The sequence below is a fragment of the Hypomesus nipponensis genome, chromosome 3 (genome assembly GCF_054491055.1).
Source record: "Hypomesus nipponensis isolate SF chromosome 3, ASM5449105v1, whole genome shotgun sequence".
Lineage (NCBI taxonomy): Eukaryota > Metazoa > Chordata > Actinopteri > Osmeriformes > Osmeridae > Hypomesus > Hypomesus nipponensis.
Genome location: NC_140363.1, coordinates 17,130,597 through 17,150,288, shown reverse-complemented (window position 1 = coordinate 17,150,288; position 19,692 = coordinate 17,130,597). Strand labels below are relative to the sequence as shown.

The window sequence follows — 19,692 nt, the reverse complement described above, 5'->3', positions numbered from 1 at the left end:
GTGTTTACTTTGTTCTGTGTATTATTGTTTGTTTACTGTCTGTAACAGTATGTGGGACTGCAATATGGTATGTGTGATGGAAAAAAGGGAATCATAAGGATATAACCATAAGTCTTCTATCTCCTATTTATTAATCCACGCTCTTCTTTTATAAGGGCAGGTTAAAGTTGTTATTTATAGGACAGACCATATCCAGGGGATGTGTCAGAACCATGTTAAAAGCTTTGGCTTTTATCACCACTTCTATACACTGGGATCTGTAGTTTGGATTCAAACCAGGTGGGGATGGAGATGTGGTTTGCTGACATTTGGCAGAAGTGGGGTGAGAGGTCAAGTCTAACACTAATAATGTCAAGACTTTGATCGTGGCATTTATGGATGGACTAACCCCTGCCAACGGCACACCACTGAGATGGTGAAGGGGGTCTGAGAGAGGGGAGGGGGGGAGACAAGACAGAGAGAGGGGGGTAGAGAGAGAGAGGGCGGGGGGAGAAAGAGAGACAGAGACACAAACACACAGAGAAAGAGATTCACTTCAGATTGAAGAGGGTCTTTTCACTGACCCTGTCCAAGGTTAAGCATTAAGTGTGTGTGTGTCAGAAAGAAATACTGAGATGAGGGAGGGTCAAGGAGAATGGAAGGGGGGAGAATGACCATCATTACATAGGTGATTTACAGCTATTTATATTATTTTGTCTGATGACTAGATTATGGTTTGGTTTGATTTGATCAGTAAATTAATCATTGATTTAATATTTTTTATCTTAATATCAAGAAGGAACTGTATAGCCTATTTTTGTATCTTAATGAACAGAATATCTTTGCAACAGAATAGACACGCTTAAATTCAAATAGAATCAGGCTGTTTAACGCCACATCGCCCGGTTTTACCCCCCAAAACACCACATGGTGACGCTATTTCCTTATCTGTTGGCTAAGCAAAGGTAAATCGTTATACCTGCATGCGCATAGCAGTGCACCACGGTCATGAGATTTTTAAACAAAATTATATAACATTCTCACAAGATTGACCGACTCACCATGTCTTGACAGGACAATGCATAGACTACCTAAACTTAGCTGTCACGGATCAGATTAACACACGTGGGAAAGTCTTTGAGAAATATCTGACAAATTCGAAGTATTTTACTTCCTTTTTTCTTTAAACGAACATGCACACTGCTTCCTTGAAGAGAAGTTGTTCACAACTGTGCAGTTACTTTGCGACAGTCGTAGCAGACCAGCTGCTCGCTGTATGAGGGACTTGACATTAACTCACAAACCAGAACGAAGGCTACACATCACCTGCAAATGGACAGCATGAATTCTCAAGGACACAAGATTGGACTCCGAAACATTGATTTATGCTACTTCTAGCATATTGTTGTTATAAATATAGATATTTTGATATTGATAACTTTTTTGGTTTGTTGTGTGTCATCTTTACGCAAAAAAAAAATGAAGTTCAACGGGTATTTGAAACTCAGAATTGGAGAGGCCGTGGACCTCAAACCCACGAAGTTAGCTCTTCGCCACGCAATACTTTTTAACAAGCCGCCTGCCACTCTGGACCCTTACATTGTGATAAAAGTGGACGAATTCAAGATTGGGCAAACCCATACAAAGCAAAAAACCAACATGCCAACCTACAACGAAGAGTTTTCTCTCAATGTTAACGATGGCAAACTAATAGAACTGGCTGTCTTTCACGACGCTCCTATAGGATACGATGACTTTGTTGCAAATTGCACCATCCAGTTCGAAGACTTGTTTAAAACTTCCAACACGGAGACTTTCGAGGGATGGGTAAGTAGGCATTGCAAGTAAATCCCATGCATAGTGGGAGCGTGTACAGAAATAACTACCTGTCAGTTTAATTATCAATTTCCCCCCAGAATTAGAAAATATTCCAATTGATGTCGTCACTGGTCATTATTTCTCACCCTTCACCTCTGGTCTATAAATCCATCGATAATGTTGGTCACTTAACCTAGAACGGACTTCATTGTTTTTACCCTTGAGCAGGGTACAGTATATGGATAACCGTTGGATATTACATTTGAAGAGTCCAAGCACACACCTCCGCTTCTAGAATAGATGTTACGTTCCTGCACGAAGATAGAAGCAAGTTCTCCCGAAACCACTAAACGTTGTCTATAGACCTGTGACTTATTTAGAAAAACAAGCTTCTAATGCTTTATCTCTAGCTCATCTAAACGTTTAATGAAATAAGAGGTGAAACAATACGATAGAAAGAGAATAACAAGGTGGTTTCGCCAGGCTGGAATCTCGTTCTACAGTACGTCTCTGGAGGGCAAAAACCTCTCAGAGTTTCATCTCTCAGGTTTACTTTCGGTTGTGTTGAGGAAGAAACAGCTAATGTCTACAGGGAGTAACCTGAACCTTTTCAGGCCCTGGGTTTGGCAGAACGAGTATCGAGACACAGGCCCGTTCTCTCTGCACCTGTAGCCTACCCATAATTACCTTACGCTCGTGTTTCACTTAAAACCACTGTCTCTCTCTCTCTCTTTAGGTGTAAACTAATATACTTCCACGTGTTTAGGTATAGTTCCTGCACGTGTCACGTCAGCCAGAGTATGGAAATCAACGAGAGACTTGTTTCAGCCTGCTTGCACAGATTGACCCTCAAATACACACTTCACTTCGCTGCCTAGACAGCATGCATGCGTACGTGCACCAGCACTGTCTGGAGGACGATCGAACACACGGTTATCTTGCACTCCTCGGTCATACAGGCTGGGGGGGGTTTGTGTGGATCTGAACCGTGGCGGTGCTTGCGTTAGCTCTTCGGGTGAAGCCCTCCGGCGGGTGCTGTGGGCTCCCGGGCAGAGACATGAGGGAGACACAGGTCTCCACATGCCCACATAACTGCTCTTGACACTTTCTCACTGTCTGACTGAAGATGACTTCCAAGTCTCTTACCAACACCTCTCAGGTTAGCAGGCTGTGTTGTTGACTCACAGCCACACTGTAAACAATGACGTGAACTCTCTCCCCTTGGCTATGTCACTTGTCTCTGTCTCTCTCTCTGTCTCTCTTTGTGTGTCTGTCTCTCTCTGTGCCTCTCTCTGTTTCTCTTTCTGTCTGTCTCTCTCTGTCTCTCTCTCTCTGTCTGTCTGTCTGTCTGTCTGTCTCTCACTCTCTCTCTCTCTCTCTCTCTCTCTCTCTCTCTCTCTCTCTCTCTCTCTCTCTCTGTGTCGGTCTCTCTCTGTCTCTCCGTGTGTGTCTCTCTCTCTCTCTCTGTCTCTCTGTTTCTCTGTCTCTCTCTGTCTCTCTGTGCGTCTGTCTCTCCCCCCCCCCTCCCTCGCTCGCTCTTTGATTAGATTACCCTGGGGAGGTCAGATGCTTTTCCCCTTCACTGTCTGAGGTATACACCTGCTTCTTTGAAGGAGCAGCTATAGTCGGGAGTCCATGACAAGTTGTTCTGGCTGATGTGTTCTCGTTCAGGCCTTCAGAAGGTTCGCGTGACCTCGTATAACGCCTCTACTGACCCCACTGCAGCTCAGCAAAATTAGCATCGACACTTCTCAAAGGCTCCGACCGCAAGACAACGGGAGCTAGCAGCTCAGAATAGCACAATACACTCATAGTTGTTGTGTGTCAGGGGCTATGTGGTTCAGTCGCTTGTGCTGCCCACCCACTCCACCCACACCATCCCCTTTGCGGGACCCTTTCCACTGCCACACATACGCTACCCTAATTATGTACATGCAGTGTAGTGTGTTGTTAGTGACCTAAAGCAGATTTTACTGCATAGGTTCACTCTCGTGGTTTTTCACACCCCTCCTCCCCTTCTAGAAGAAAAAAACACACTTCCTTTGTCACGATATCCCTTTCAGTTGGTTTCTGCTTTTTTCCATTTGAATGTTTAATATTTATCTTGTCTTGTCAGCATCCAAGCCAGATTTGGAATTGAACTGAAGTCATCTGACTCATATTTTGGGCTGTCTTTAGACACGAGCAGAGAAAGAAGGTGTGAGGCAACTGCTTATGGAGAAAGAGAGAGAGACCTATGGACATTATAATGGTACAAATAATAAGGTGGTCAGCTGTGGTCTGTGCAAGTTAATAGGTGTGGAATATATGGCATTGTATGAAGATGAATCGCTGGCCTTTGATTCAGTGAGGTGGCGTGATGATGGAGTTGACCCAACAGATGCAGCAAACTCTCTTTCTGGCCCTGACCGGTCCGACGAGCTGAATGATCGCAAACAAAACTGCTGGATGTACAAGTGCCTTAACCCTCGTGCGGCCTTCGGGTCACATGACCAAAAGGTTAATAACGAAACCATCGTTGTGTTTACCCAATTTTACCCAATACAAAAGCAAATAAATGTTTTTTTCTTTTAACCTTCACAATGTGGGAGGTCTGAGACAGCCCAACGGTTAAAAGAAAATGCTTCACTTTGTTTTTGTATGCGGTAAAGTTGTCGCAAACGACGGTGGGTCACAATGACTGATGGGTCATAATGACCCGAGGAGAACACAAGGGTTATAAGGGTGACAATTGTATGATGTCACTGGAGTTGTGAGAACCCAACTTTCCATTTGGTTATTTGTGAGACATCGATGTTTCTGTCAGTTGGGCTTACCGCATTCTCCATTTGGTGGTTACGGTGTAGCATCAAACACTGTGGATTCCTTTCATTATCTCTCTCTCTCTGTCTCTTTAGTTTCCTTTCAATCTCTCGTTTGTTCTCTCTCTCTCTCTCTCTCTCTCTCTCTCTCTCTCTCTCTCTCTCTCTCTCTCTCTCTCTCTCTCTCTCTCTCTCTCTCTCTCTCTCTCTCTCTGTGTTTCCTCTCTGTGTCTCTCTCCGCGTCTCTCTCTCTCCTCTCTCTCTTTCTCTGTCTCACCCAGACTTTATCTTCCCCTCGGACGTCCGTCTTTGTGTTTGACCTCTCCACTTCTGTGTATGAGGAGTCATCTCCAGCGAGGCATGGTGACATCAAGCCGACTCAACCAGCCCGACCAGCTCTCCATTCTGTCTGGCATGTTTCAGATTCCCCTCGTGTCACACATCCACTCAACCATTCACAAGCACACACCTACAGATCTGCATCACATCTAAAAGACAGTGTGCATGCTCAACCTTTCACCACCCGTGGGAGTGTGAAGGTGACACAGAACACACACACGTTGGCATGATACAGTCTTTGCTGATGGAGCTGCAGAGACTGCCAGTCAAATGTCATCGCTCTGGCTACTTTCCCTCCAAAACTAGCCGTACAGCAGCAAGCTTTCCAACAACGCTGCCCTCCTGACCAGCTAATCCCTCTCTCTCTCTCTCTCTCTCGCTCGCTCTCGCTCGCTCGCTCTCTCTCTCTCTCTCATTGTATGACTATGTTTAGCTTGTGTTCTGCTCATCTCTCTCACCAACTGTTTCTGGAGGAGGGGATCCCACTCTGAATTGCTCCTCCCAAGGTTTCTTCCATTTTTTCTGCAGTTGGGAGTTTTTCTGGGAGTTTTTCCTTGTCTTCCTTGAGGGTTTAGGTTGGTTGAGGGGCAGTTCTATGGGCTTATGTGATGCCCTCTGTGACATGCTTGCGTGTAAAAAGGGCTATACAAATAAATTTGATTTGATTTGACTCTTTATCTCTCTCTCTCTCTCTCTCTCTGTGGCTAGGTGGACCTGGAGCCAGAAGGCAAGGTGTACATCCACATATTGCTCACAGGATCCTTCATCGATGGTAAGGCCCCAACGCATGTCACGGTTCTAATGCACGTGCTCCATCATGCCCAGGCTGGTGGGTTTGGAAAATGGGTCATAGCTTGTTTCTGTCACCTTGGGTGTCGCATCCGTTGTGGCGTGGCGTGAATGCTGTTCTCCTGGCTGGGGCTTGGTCTGTCTGGCTTGTACATAACATAGCTGTAGTCAGGGCCATTCCTCACCAGCCTTTCTCTTATAAGACTACCCCATTTCCAACATCCATAGTTAAAGGCAGGTTAGATAAAGTTGAGAAGCACTTATTGTCATATTTGCTGAAATAACTTCACAAGGTTTTTTAAGCTTCACAACTTCTTAAGGTTTGACAGAAAAATGTAATCAATCCGATATCTGTGGGTGTCGCAGGACTGTAATATACACAACCAATCATTAGGGTCGGACCTGCACTAATGATAGGACGGCAGCCGGACCAAATGCAATGATTGGACGGTCTGTCTGTCTGCCTCCCTCAGTAGTCAGACAGCAAGTTCATATGTGTTGAGGTAGTGGCTTTCAAGGGAGGGGTGGGATATTTTGATTTGAATCCTTTTAAACTTGAGTCAAAAATGGTAGGTTTACAAAACCTACCTATCCTGCCTTTTAAAAAAAAAAAAGAAGAGAAAAAGTGAACTACTAGGATGCCCCAACGTGAATACTTTTTAGTTTCAAAGTGGCAACTGTGTCGTGTCGGAGATGTGTGTTAAAGTGGCAATGACGAAGCAGGAAGGGGGCTTGGCCTCCCACCTCCATCCTTCAAAATGTCACCCTCAAGTTCCTCTTTTGGAACACTGGTACAGTTCACTGGGTTGCAAAGGGTTCTGCTCTTTCAGGATTCGCCAACTGATCGATTTGTATGCATTGTTATTTCCCCCTGTTAACGTATTTTAGCTGATGCGTTTTGCGTCGCTGACCTGCATGGTGCCAGTCTATGTGTTGCGTTTGGTTTTTACACACAGCCTTAAGTGTTTTTTTGTGGCTGGATGAAGATGGCACACAAGGCAAGTCGCATGACTAAACTTGACCTTTACCTGCTGCGAGTAGATGAGGGTAGCTCAACCGGGAACTACTAAACAATGTAGTCTAGGCTATCAGGATTGCAGACAGTGCTTTTGGTGGGCCAAATGGCTTTTGGTGGGTTATCAAGGCTAGCTGATCATCAGGCCTGGGTGTGATCTCCCATCTGTGTGCTGTTGTCTGGGGGTGGAGGAGCCCTGCAGACCAGTTTCCGCTCTGTCTGTGGTTTTCAGCGCTTTGCGTAGCCCCTCGCATGCTGCTAGCACATTTCAACTGTGCTGTAGAAACATACGGAATATGTGCAGCCTTGCTATGTTCCCTCTTACACATTACAAACACAAACACACACACTCATTCACACTCACAGACAGACACACATTTTCTGATAACTTAACAATGTTGAAAGGATTAGAAGTGCAGCTGTATTGTCATGCATGCGTGTGTTTGTGGAGCCGCTGTGACTTCACTGTCCCCTCTGTGTCCCCTCCATGTCCCCTCTGTGTTCCCTGGTTCCCTGCGTCCTCTCTGTGTTCCCTGGTTCCCTGCGTCCTCTCTGTGTTCCCTGGTTCCCTGCGTCCTCTCTGTGTTCCCTGGTTCCCTGCGTCCTCTCTGTGTTCCCTGGTTCCCTGCGTCCTCTCTGTGTTCCCTGGTTCCCTGCGTCCTCTCTGTGTTCCCTGGTTCCCTGCGTCCTCTCTGTGTTCCCTGGTTCCCTGCGTCCTCTCTGTGTTCCCTGGTTCCCTATGTCCTCTCTGTGTTCCCTGGTTCCCTGCGTCCTCTCTGTGTTCCCTGGTTCCCTGCGTCCTCTCTGTGTTCCCTGGTTCCCTGCGTCCTCTCTGTGTTCCCTGGTTCACTGCGTCCTCTCTGTGTTCCCTGGTTCCCTGCGTCCTCTCTGTGTTCCCTGGTTCCCAGACGACGCCACCGCGAAGGAGAAGCCCTACAAGCAGTTCACCAGGGAGCGCCAGGGGGCGGTGAGACGGAGGATCCACCAGGTCAACGGACACAAGTTCATGTCCACCTTCTTACGGCAGCCCACCTTCTGCTTTCATTGCAAGGAGTTCATATGGTGCGGCGCACACACACACACACCATGTACAGTATATTTATACACACGCACTCTTGTTTTAGATGAGTGTGTTGCTGAAGACTATAATGTGTATGTAAATAATATAAATAAATGCTTTATCTTTAAGGGGGGTGTTTGGAAAGCAGGGCTACCAGTGTCAAGGTTAGTTACCTTAAAACTCCAACCATCCTCTCCCTCCTCATCTCCTCTCTCTTCCTCTTCTCATCTCCTCTCTCCTAATCTCCTCTCACTCTTTTCCTCTCTTCCTCTCCTCTCACCTTTCTGTCCTCCCACTCTTCTCCTACATTTGACTGGTTTAGCACTCTTTGTCTCTCCCCCCTATTCTCTTCTTTTTGTCACTATCTCATTTCTTGTTTCTCACTGTGCGACCACAAGCCCCTGACAGGAAGTCGTAGCCCTACCTCAACAGCGACAGAGCAGCGTTCACACACCCTGGCCTGGTCTCTAATAGACGTGTTCTCCCATGTCCCTCAGCCTGGCCGCCACTTCACAGTCACTTACATTTACATTTAGTCATTTAGCAGACTCTCTTATCCAGAGCGACTTACAGTAAGTACAGGGACATTCCCCCCGAGGCAAGTAGGGTGAAGTGCCTCTCCCAAGGACACAACTTCATTCGGCACGGCCGTTAAATCAAACAGGCAACCTTCTGATTGATAGTCCGATTCCCTAACCGCTCAGCCATCTGACCCCCACTTACCGTCGACACATTGAAAACACACTCAACATCAACCCCAAGTCCCACACTCTCTAGGGGGTGGCGATGGAAAGAATGTTTGTTATTAGGATTGTTGATGTTTGTCCTTTTCTTTCTCCAGTGTGCACTTGTGTGGTGCACAAGCGCTGTCACCAGCATGTTGTGACAGAGTGTCCTCGGATGAAGAAGCCAGCCAAGGAACCGGTGAGGGCACGTAGGCATGAGCACTGTGACGTCAAACAGCATTTACCCTCCACCGACATACACTTAACATAACACTACTGTACATTTCTGCTCTGACATATAGGCCTGCAATGTTTGTATTATTATAGTGCATTTCCCATTTGGAAGTATTAAAGACTGTTCAAAACAAGTCAAACGACAGTACAAATAGTTTTTAGTATAGTTTAAGTATTTAAACTATGTCATAACCCCACCTTTTTCAGATACTTAAGAGATGGGCAGGTCATCCATTGTGGAGTGTTGTATTCTCTGAACAGTGGCGACAGCAGTCTGTCTAGTTAGACAGGCCTAGTCATACATGCAGGGCAAACAGATGTGTATCAAGAGCAACAGGAACCATGTATGGGTTCCTGTTTGTGTCAATGTGTTCAACCGGGCAGAACTATGTGTTCCATTTGCCCTCTGTGTGTGTGTGTGTGTGTGTGTGTGTGTGATGTAGAGACTGAAATACACACGGGTATAGAGACTGGTAGGCGGGCTACTGTTTACTAAATGAAGGCTCCTCGCTGAATGCAGCACTGAAGCAATTATAGTTTTATAAACATAGCTGTCGCAGAAGTATAAAGTGATCACTGAAGAAAAATAGGAACTAACCATTTTGACACAAGTCAAAACAACCTGTTCCTCTTGACATTGAAAGGGCCCTGTGTGTAATCGCGGATGCCCCCTGCTGGCCACAAGGGTGTTAAGCACCCATCTGTTGCTGATGGCAGCTCTCTTCCTCTCTCACACCCAGACCATCAACCAAGGCTTCAGCATTAATGTGCCTCACAAGTTCAACATCCACAACTACAAGTCTCCCACCTTCTGTGACCACTGTGGTTCTCTCCTGTGGGGCCTGGTCAAACAGGGACTGCACTGCAAGAGTATACCGCTTTTATTCATTTATTATTATGAAGTCAAAGTCTCGTAGTGTTCGGCGCATGTTCTGTCACGGGGCGGGTACTCTACAGTACGTGTCTAAGCAGGGCTCCCTACCTGTGTTTCTCTCAAGTCTGTAAGATGAACGTCCACATCCGCTGCAAGGGCAACGTGGCGCCCAGCTGTGGGGTGAACAGTGTGGAGCTGGCCAACAAGCTGGCGGAGATGGGTCTGCAGGCCGGGGGGATGTCCAAACGCAACTCCCTGGTAGTGAGACGCGTCAACACGCACACATCATCGTATACACACACCGTCTGCCCCCCCACACACACACACACATTCTTCACACATCCCACCTTTAAGACCCCCCCCCGCACACACACACACAGCTGCTCTGAGGCTTCCCTGTGCTGGGCTGTCTGCAGGCTAACGGTGCGTGCAGGGACCAGGGGCGGGCCTCTTCTGTGAGGAGGGAGAGCACCCAGTCCCAGCAGCACACCAGGAGGCTGGGGATCTCCGACTTCATGTTCCTCCAGGTCCTGGGCAAGGGCAGCTTCGGCAAGGTGAGCTGCACCAGACACCGCACCAGACACCGCACCAGACACCCCACCAGACTCCGCACCAGACTCCGCACCAGACTCCGCACCAGACTCCGCACCAGACACCGCACCAGACACCGCACCAGACACCCCACCAGACTCCGCACCAGACTCCGCACCAGACTCCGCACCAGACTCCGCACCAGACACCGCACCAGACACCGCACCAGACACCCCACCAGACTCCGCACCAGACTCCGCACCAGACTCCGCACCAGACTCCGCACCAGACACCGCACCAGACTCCGCACCAGACACCGGTGTGCTTGCTGAGGGGTTGGAGTGAAAACCCACAGGGACGAAGTTCTCCAGGATCAGGGCGTGGAGACGACTGATCTGGACCTAAACAGTTGGCTAATACGTGTGTGTGTGTGTACTTGTGTCTGTGTGTGTTTATCTGCTTGTGTGTGTTCTTCCTGGAGGTGATGCTGGCGCGGATGAGCGGGGGGGAGCGGGTGTTTGCTGTGAAGGTGCTGAAGAAGGACATCATCCTGCAGGACGATGATGTGGAGTGTACCATGACTGAGAAGAGGGTGCTGTCTCTGGCCAGCTGCCACCCCTACCTCACACAGCTCCACTGCTGTTTCCAGACCCCGGTAACACTCACACACTCGCTCACACACACACACACACACACACACTTGGGGTGGGTGTGGGTCAGAAGGTCAGGAGGGTCATCCACTAATTGCAGGGTTGGTGGTTTGATCCCTGGCTTGAGTTCAGGTAAAAAAGCGCTCGATAAATGCAGTTTAGCATTTACTCATCCTCACACACGCAACATATCCACTCGTTGAGAATCCCAGCTCCCATGTCAGACCCACCTGCTGCAATACACATACTGTCCTGTTGGTGGCAGCAGGCCCATGATGTCAGGCTCCCTGAATGACAAACTAGAGAGCGTGAGTCAGAGAGAATGAATCTCACGTCACAGTTATTTCCCAGGCCACAGACTAATCGGCTTAGGTAGTTTGACCTCCCACTGACCTGTTAAAGTGGATCAAAGCAAAGCCGTGTTGAATGAGACTTCATATATAGACCTTCTGCTCTTCCTCCACCGTCTCTCTCCCCGACCATGTCCCTGTGAAGCCCCGTGTCTTACCCACACCCAGAGCCTTTATCTCAGGGTACTCCTGCCTCTCTCCAGCCCTGCCTGTTTACTTTCTGGAGGTTTGTTCCTGAGTCATTCTCAGGGTAAACAAGACCTGATTGAACTTGAGACCACACACACACCACTCTCTCACGCTTTTCTTTTCCTCGTGCCAAAATTGTAATATTGTGTGGCCAAATACATCCAAACCACTTCTCTGGAACGGAGTGTAAACTAAGCAAATCTCCTAATCTGTGATTTAAGGCCAGGTTGTGAACATCATGTCCTGCTGGACCTTTGTGTTTTGTACCCATGTTCTGGAACATGAGTTTTCTAGGACCTGTAATGAGAAAAGTGATTTGTGGATCGAAAGTGTGTATTTCTACTCGGGCCTGTACCCAGCGGTGACAGTCGCACATTAATCTGTTATATGTGTTCCTGGAATTTACGAGTAATAAACAACATGTTAGACATCACCCCTCTGTGTCCTGGATGTTAGCATGTCCTCTGTAAGAGTACACAATGTTCCTGTCACACGCACACACTTCCTGTGTGTCTGGTACAAGGTAACAGAGGGGTTCTGCACGCGTGTGTGTTTTTAGGACCGCCTGTTTTTCGTGATGGAGTTTGTGAACGGAGGAGACCTCATGTTCCACATCCAAAAGTCCAGGAAGTTCGAGGAAGGCCGAGCTCGCTTCTACACCGCCGAGATAACCTCCGCTCTGATGTTCCTGCACAGCAAGGGCATCATCTACAGGTACCGCTCTCACACACACACACACACACACACACGTTAGACTTGTGCACAATTCAGAGGGAGCACTAAGGATGTACTGTGGTGGGCCCACATGCAGCAGAGCACAAGCTCTCCTTCGGCTGTGAACAGCAAGCTCTATGGTTTCACTCCACTCTGCTGTTGAATGCATTGCATCATCCATGGTCGGATGCCCATACTCGTACCTATGAGCTATACCAAGGTGACTGCAGTCCTGCAGGATGGGTGAGAACGTGTGGTCCCTTGGTGGTGCTCTGTACGGTGCCCATATTGTCTTACTGTGCTGGAAAACACATTGAAATCTCTGCCAAAGTCCACAATGATAAAGGGACATCATGTGAGACTGGGTAAATGTTGAGTTATAATTAGAAAGGCCATCCATGGTAGCCCCACATACATAGCGTGACTGCTATCTACACGTGACTGTCACGGCCGACATACTCCAGCCCTGAAATAGTCCTGAACTTTGACTCTAATCCATGTAGACATGACGGTATACCTACGTACCATACGACCACATATGTGGTCCAAGTAGGTTGTCTAACTACAAGTTTTCTCAAAACTTTATCTGTACAATTCTACGAGGGGAGGATGGGGGAGACGGACCACCATTCTAACAACAACTCTGTTTCTCTATCAGCACTTCCTACACTACATTTAGTAATAATAATTATTAATTTAGCAGATTCACACATCCGATTTAACCGACGAAACATTGAACGTGAGATCTCTTGATCTGCAGCCGGACGTTTTCAAACAGAGCTTCACCCTCTCATTTAAAGGAAGCTCCTATTTCCACTGATGACCTAATGCTGGGATGCAACAGGTTTCAAGTCTCAACTAATCAATGCTCCGAGTCGTCATGTTACTCTCGGCTCTGCCAATTAGGGGACAGTCATTGTGAAGGTTGAGGACACGCTTCCAGGTGTCTGGTGTCTGACCACACCCTGACCTACTTCTGAGTGATGAAAGTCCTCTGAAAGTCAGAGCAGCTGACGTAGTATCGCTGTGGCAGGAGAAGACTGTCGAAACCACCATGGTGAAAACTGGGTTTGGTAACTCCTGAACACAATGAAACCTCAAGAAGAAGGATGTGGTTTGAGTCCATCTGAAGTCATTTCCTGTCTGTCTACTCCAGGTTCTGTCTCCAGCTGTCCCATCAAGAAGTTAAGCTGAAAAAGCCTAACAATTTAAACAAGGAAAAACACAATACCATGTTTTCACCTGTAAAGACTAATGACCTTAATCCTGTCTGATGTTTGTGTCAAAATGATACTCCAGGCTCTCTCTCCAGCTGTCCCATCAAGAAGTTAACCTGAAAAAAGCCTAACAATTTAAACAAAGAAAGACACAACACCACTGATGTTTGTGTCAAAATGATACTCCAGGCTCTCTCTCCAGCTGTCCCATCAAGAAGTTAACCTGAAAAAAGCCTAACAATTTAAACAAAGAAAGACACAACACCACTGATGTTTGTGTCAAAATGATGTGAACTACTCATACACTTGACATGGGTTCCACCCAGATCGAACATTAGGACAGCGGTGTCATTCAGCTTGCCATGTCTTACAGTATGAAATAAAGGCACAATGAGGAACTTGATCACTATTAGTCATCTTACTGGAAGGGAGCAAACTGCCTTGTGTGTTGGTCTGTTTCTGCATGCTTGTGTCTGCCTGCTGTGATGCAATCACTTGTATTGTGTCTCAACACCACACACAGCTTTTATTAGTAGGACACACCTTGGTGACCGCGTAATCCCGTATTGGTCCCCCCAATCTTAGATAAGCACTTACAAGGCTGGTTAATCTGTCTGTCTGATTACCAGAGGGACTGAATGGAAGAGATGTCGGCCTTAGTGAGCCAGACTGACAAGGGCCCAATTTCTAACACGTTTTTGAATTTTCACATGAACTTGTTGTAAATATTTGTTTTCTTAGTGACTGTGCTAAATTCTTACCACTACAAGAGTGATCCGAACTGTTAAGGTCTAACACTAAGATTTGGTTAGTGGGTTGGCTTGAAATCCTCCATGTATTTCCTTTTTTGACAGGTAAATATTGACTGTTATGCACAAGCCCAGTCCCTCGCGACTTGAATTCAGTTATGGGAATATGACAGACTGGTCTGGGCTGCAAGTGATCCGCCGTCTGCAGTCCGTCTCTTTGGTTAGGCCCTACAGAACAGTTGACTGTTGTAGTCGCCACTTTCTCTAAACAGGAAATATCTGGCCACAACAGAAAGGTGTAAAGCAAGTACTTCTGCACGCCTGTCAAACGATTCTCAGAACTCGTAAAAAATGGTGTTCCTCTTGATGTTAGCGACGTTAGTGGTCAGTAGGTTCCTCCTCGTTCAGCTTAGAGCAGCTGTGTGTGTGCTAACGTGTGTGTTCTCCCCCCAGAGATCTGAAGCTGGACAATGTGCTCCTTGATAAAGATGGACACTGTAAACTGGCAGATTTTGGCATGTGCAAGGAGGGCATGCTTGACGGTGTGGCCACGGGTACGTTCTGTGGCACACCGGATTACATAGCTCCAGAGGTGAGAGAAATACTAATGTTTTTGTTATGCCATAGAATTTTAGATCGATCTCATCCAACTGCCAGTTATCCCACAATGAAGCCTCTCTGTGCTCCAAGATGGCATTTTACCTCAGACACATTAAGGAAGACCCTTCCTTCAGTGAGTCGATGATGGGTCAAATGAGTTCACATGCTGAAGTATCACGCCACCTCTACAAACACCGTGACCACATCTCATTACTCCAGACTCTCTCAGAGTAGCATACCTATGTTGATCTGGCCAGCAGCCATTTTGTTTGAGCTCTGTTTGCAGAGTCCCATCTGACTCAGTGAGGATGTCTGTAAACCTCTTGTAAAGCACACACACTGACAGGTCTTCTTTGTCAAGTGAATTACACATTTTCGGTTCTCTTCTAAATGTGCGTGCTTGCACGTTTCTGAATATATTCATGGCTTAGTGGCTGACTTCAACTCAGTCTAGCCCAATGTTGAACAGCTAAATCAACAGCCTGACCAACTGGGCTTGGAGCTCTGTGGACAGTGTCAAAATACAGAACCAATATCCGCTGTGAGCTGACATAAGATCACTGCTTTACAGGGAAATGTGTCATTTTGATATCAATTGTGAATTCTCAGATCCTTCAGGAGTTGCTGTACGGGCCGTCCGTTGATTGGTGGGCTCTCGGCGTGCTCCTCTACGAGATGTTGTCAGGCCACGCCCCCTTCGAGGCAGAGAACGAGGACGACCTCTTTGAGTCTATCCTGAATGAGGAGATCATCTACGCATCTTGGCTGAGTGTCGATGCTGTGAACATCCTGAAAGCTGTGAGTCCATCCCCTATATTGAGTCTGTCTAAAGTTCATACTAAGTCCTAGATAACGCACCATAAAGTAACACGAACCAGTACAAAACAAGAAGGTTTGAAGATCTTTCCATGTTCCACAGTCTTTGACTTTTTATGGTGTGTAAATTCCTTCTGGGGGTTTTCACAGGTTGTTTTGTAAGATTGGGATTGGAATAAACATCACTGAGCATGTTACATAAATATTTCTGAGCGTCAGCCAGCTTCTGATCAACTGTTCTTACCAGCATACATCTGCTTTTCAGGATGAGATGGGTCAATTAAGTGGGTTTTTTTCCCATGCAAGTGGGATGGCTAGTTCTACTAGCCATAAGCCACCACTGACCACCACCATTATATGCTGTGCTACAATGAACCAGTGGCATGAGGATGTACAGCAGATAGCACATACAGGAGAGAGGGGAGTTTGGTGTTGCTAAGCAGGATAGAAAAATCCCATGCCGTGCTGTGTGCATGCAGAGTGACTGGCAGATGTACAGAGTTTGGTCAGACAGCTGTTGGGCCTGTGGTCTTACATAACTATTTTAAGACATGCTCTGCTGACCAGCTCGAGCCACAGAAAAGGCTATAAATACAGACTCCTCCCCATCCTCTTATCTCCCCCCCCCCCCCCCCCCAGAATTGTTACTCTCACATGGGTCAGGGTTTAACCCTTGGTTTGCTTCTAGGTTGTTACCTAATGACTGTGATGTCACATCCCAAGGCTCTCCTGTGGAGAGGGTTTAACATGTTGCATTGTTTACTGCTTCTCCACAAAAAGCCTGATGCACGTTAGATTCATTCAGTATTTGTTCATAGTCATTTGTTCTTCAGTTGATATGAATTGTTTTATGGTTGGCATGGTACTGTCCAGGTAGACAGCCTCTTTGACTGTGTAACTGCTTTGCATGTGTGTGCTTTGTGTGAGACATGAGTGAGTGAGGCTGTTGCTGTGTCATCGTTTCACTGTGGATAGTTATAACCTCAAGCCTGCCAGACTAGGTGGCAAGGCCTGAAGGGAATCATGGAAAGAAAGATGTCAACTCAAGCAGGATCGCCACGTTTCAGCTTTGTGGTCGGAAGAGGTAGAGGAAATTATATAGTGGATCTCTCTCTTGCCTCATGAACTGGATGACCGTACGTTTTGCGAACCTAGACATTTTAGTTAGAGAAAGCGACATAGGCAGTGTAGCAACATTTTAATTTCAGCGACCAAAAAATCTTATCTGACAACAAATCTGACGGCTTTCCGTTACTTTGGCAATCTCCATTTTCGTTTAAGAACAGCAGAGAAACAACTAGTTGAACTTCTGTTGACTAAAACCCCAACGCCCCCCCTCGCAATACTGGACAGAGGGCGCTCAGTCAAACGACGGTGCATCATTGAAACCTGCGCTAAACGTATTATTTGCCTCTAACTCAATCACAGGCGAGTGAAATCGAACGATTGGCTAATTAAAATATACTTTTTAATCGCTTAGCGTGAAATTTGGTCACATATGTGAGTGTTTAACTCGCATTGTAGAGGGTTGTTTTACTGTCAGACCTTCATTCATTACTATCAGGATGTTGAATTTATTCAGCAAATTTGACCGTCCTTCTCAACAATATTACACTGCCTTTCACTTCCCTATTCTCTTTGCTATTGACCATCTCTTGGCTTCTTTCTCTGTGTTCTCTTTGACTAGAAAACCACAACACAGTTCACAGCAAAGTGGAATGGCATTGCTTTGACCTCAATAAGCTTGATGTTTAATCTGAAGGTGGACTGGCTACTGAATCTGGCCTAATTTATCCTGAAAAAGGGACCCTGTAATTTGTCATTGCTGACTGAATGTCAGTGGGAGCCTAAAGGCATGTTCAGACTGCTCAGCTAAGAGAAAGCAGTACGAAACACATTCATTTGTCTCCTCGGAATCACCCTCCAGGTAGTCTGGAGACACAGGTTTTAATTTTGTTTTGGTTTAACGTTCAGGCCTTTCTCACCGCCAACATTGTGTATTGATCTGAGAGAAAAATGTTCACGATTTCAGTCTGGGAAATGGTGTATTTGTTTTTCTGACTCGCATTGCCTACCTTCTCGTTTGACATCCTCACACCTATAGCAACCAAATAATACCCTAGCTTTGCTTTTTTGGTATTAACACATGTGGGATGTAACATCCGGGCCAACCAACCAACCAACCATTGCCACATCTCTCATAAGTGTGAGCAGAATGATACAATATAGACCTTCTAAGGATACATTAGTTATACGTGGTATGAATCTTGTTATAAAACAATTGGGTTTTTTCGACTTAAATGGCTGTTTCTGATTGGACGAGAGACGTTCCATGAGTTGAATTATCCGACTTTTGCTGTCTCTTTAGTTCCTGACCAAGAACCCCGCCCGGCGTTTGGGCTGCGTGGCCGCAGACGGGGGAGAGAATGCCGTGACTTCCCACGCCTTCTTCAGCGACATCGACTGGGAGAAGCTGAACCGCAGAGAGCTGGAACCCCCTTTCAAACCCCGGATCGTGAGTAACCCTCACCTGGAATATGCGGGTTATAGACCCACGGGCTAGGATGTATAGGAGGAGAACCCCTCTCAGGAGGATGTTGTTTGTAAACCCATTGTGTCTGCTTCCAGAAAACATCTGAAGATGTCAACAATTTTGACCCAGATTTCACTGAGGAGGAGCCCACCCTCACTCCCATCGATGAGCCTCTCATACCCTCTATTAATCAGGAAGATTTCCAGGACTTTTCCTTCACCTCTCCAGAGCTGCTGGAAGACTAAGGGGGTCCTCTGTGTGACACGTGGACCCCACCTGCCTGCCCTGCCAGATCCTTTTTTCCTGCTACGGCCCATGTGACCTTTATCTGACCTCCAGCTAACTTTCTGTGTCTTGACGTCTCTTTTGAGTGACTCCTGCCCGTCTCAGAGACAAATGACTGGTGATGGAAATGATATGGACTTAGAACATAAAACAGCAACACTTGCAGCTCTGATGAAGAATGGGTATTCCACCGTATGAGAATTATTCACTGGCTTCAGAACTTCGTGTGTGTAAATGGAGCTTATAAAACAAGTACAACCAGCTTGGACATGTCAAATGAACAGGTTGGCATTGCCAAAAGCTAACTGAATCCATACACTTTCCCAGACTAGTTGGAGAGATGACAAAGAGGAGGATCAATTCATTGAGTTATTCCCTTCCCTGTTTCCACTTAAACAACAGGATGTGTTTTCCTCAGTGTTTTTACAGACTGTTACAACTGCATGGGGAAGCAGTCCCTCCTTTCCATGCACCCAATATGATTTTGCTTTTAGGAACTTTTGAATGAATATAAGCACTTTTTTGAAAATGAGTTATTTGATTGTGGCTGAGTATAATGTGACTGCAATGTTATTAAGTCAATACAAAATGTCTGAATGAGGGTTCTCATAGTGAGTACTGCCAGTATTTACCAGAAAAGTTAAGCAGTAGGTTTGAGTCCTGGAAACACTGCAGAGAGAGAAAGAGAGAGTGTTTGTGAAATAGTTTCTCAGTGATGTGGTTGTCACTCTTCTCTAAAGATCCAAAAATACACACACAAACATATAGAAAATGTCTGCTTTGATTAGCATTTTATCACTGAATTTGTTCATTTTATACTTATTTAATATAGAAAAAATGCCAGTTTTCTCTGGGTCATAAGTCCCTCATTCGAAACAAGCTGACAAACCATATGAAGGTATGACGCAACATTTCAATCGAACTGAGTCAAGAAATTGAGAAATAATAAAGTTTTGGATCTTCTCAGGAAAAGGTGCAAAAAAAACCCAAATGTTGAGTAACAACTTTAAGTGATGCGCAGGTAAGATGGGTGTTGCAATCAAGGCTTTTTTAAGTTACAAATTCATTCCAGTGCACACCATGACCTTCACCTTATTTGGGAAACACAAACTAGACGCTGCAATTCAGAGAACAATGTTGAATCTGCTGGAGCGTCATGGGTGAGAAGAGGATAAACAGGAAACCACACAGCGTCAACGGCAGACCTTCTTGATGTACTCCGGAAGTTACAGAAAGGAGATATCACAACTTGTTGTAAGGACCTCAGGGCTTTGCAGAGTATGCCGACAATGAGCCACTGGGTGAGGAATTGATACTTCAGCGATTGGTAGATGTGGCGAATATGCCCTGAATATAACCCTAACCCAAATTGCCCTGAATACGATCCTAACTCCGTATGCCCTAAATATAACCCTATATGCCCT

General features: G+C 46.2%; 1 protein-coding gene across 1 annotated transcript; it reads left to right on the top strand.

The window, feature by feature from the left end:
- The first annotated feature begins 1,195 nt into the window (after nucleotides 1-1,195).
- On the top strand, nucleotides 1,196-18,800 carry prkcha (protein kinase C, eta, a). The gene is made up of 14 exons (XM_084680605.1): nucleotides 1,196-1,806; nucleotides 5,646-5,709; nucleotides 7,650-7,803; nucleotides 7,931-7,965; nucleotides 8,643-8,725; nucleotides 9,501-9,630; nucleotides 9,759-9,892; nucleotides 10,051-10,188; nucleotides 10,647-10,820; nucleotides 11,914-12,068; nucleotides 14,488-14,626; nucleotides 15,244-15,432; nucleotides 17,819-17,965; nucleotides 18,079-18,800. The coding sequence occupies exons 1-14, from the start codon at nucleotides 1,459-1,461 to the stop codon at nucleotides 18,226-18,228; spliced, it is 2,040 nt and encodes a 679-aa protein (XP_084536731.1). The 5' UTR covers nucleotides 1,196-1,458; the 3' UTR covers nucleotides 18,229-18,800.
- The last annotated feature ends 892 nt before the right edge of the window (nucleotides 18,801-19,692 follow it).

Coding starts and splice junctions, on each gene's coding strand:
- prkcha (XM_084680605.1), top strand. CDS start 1,459: ATGAAGTTCAACGGGTATTTGAAACTCAGAATTGGAGAGGCCGTGGAC. Junction 7,966..8,642: donor GCAGGGCTACCAGTGTCAAG/GTTAGTTACCTT, acceptor TTCTTTCTCCAG/TGTGCACTTGTGTGGTGCAC. Junction 17,966..18,078: donor CCCCTTTCAAACCCCGGATC/GTGAGTAACCCT, acceptor GTCTGCTTCCAG/AAAACATCTGAAGATGTCAA.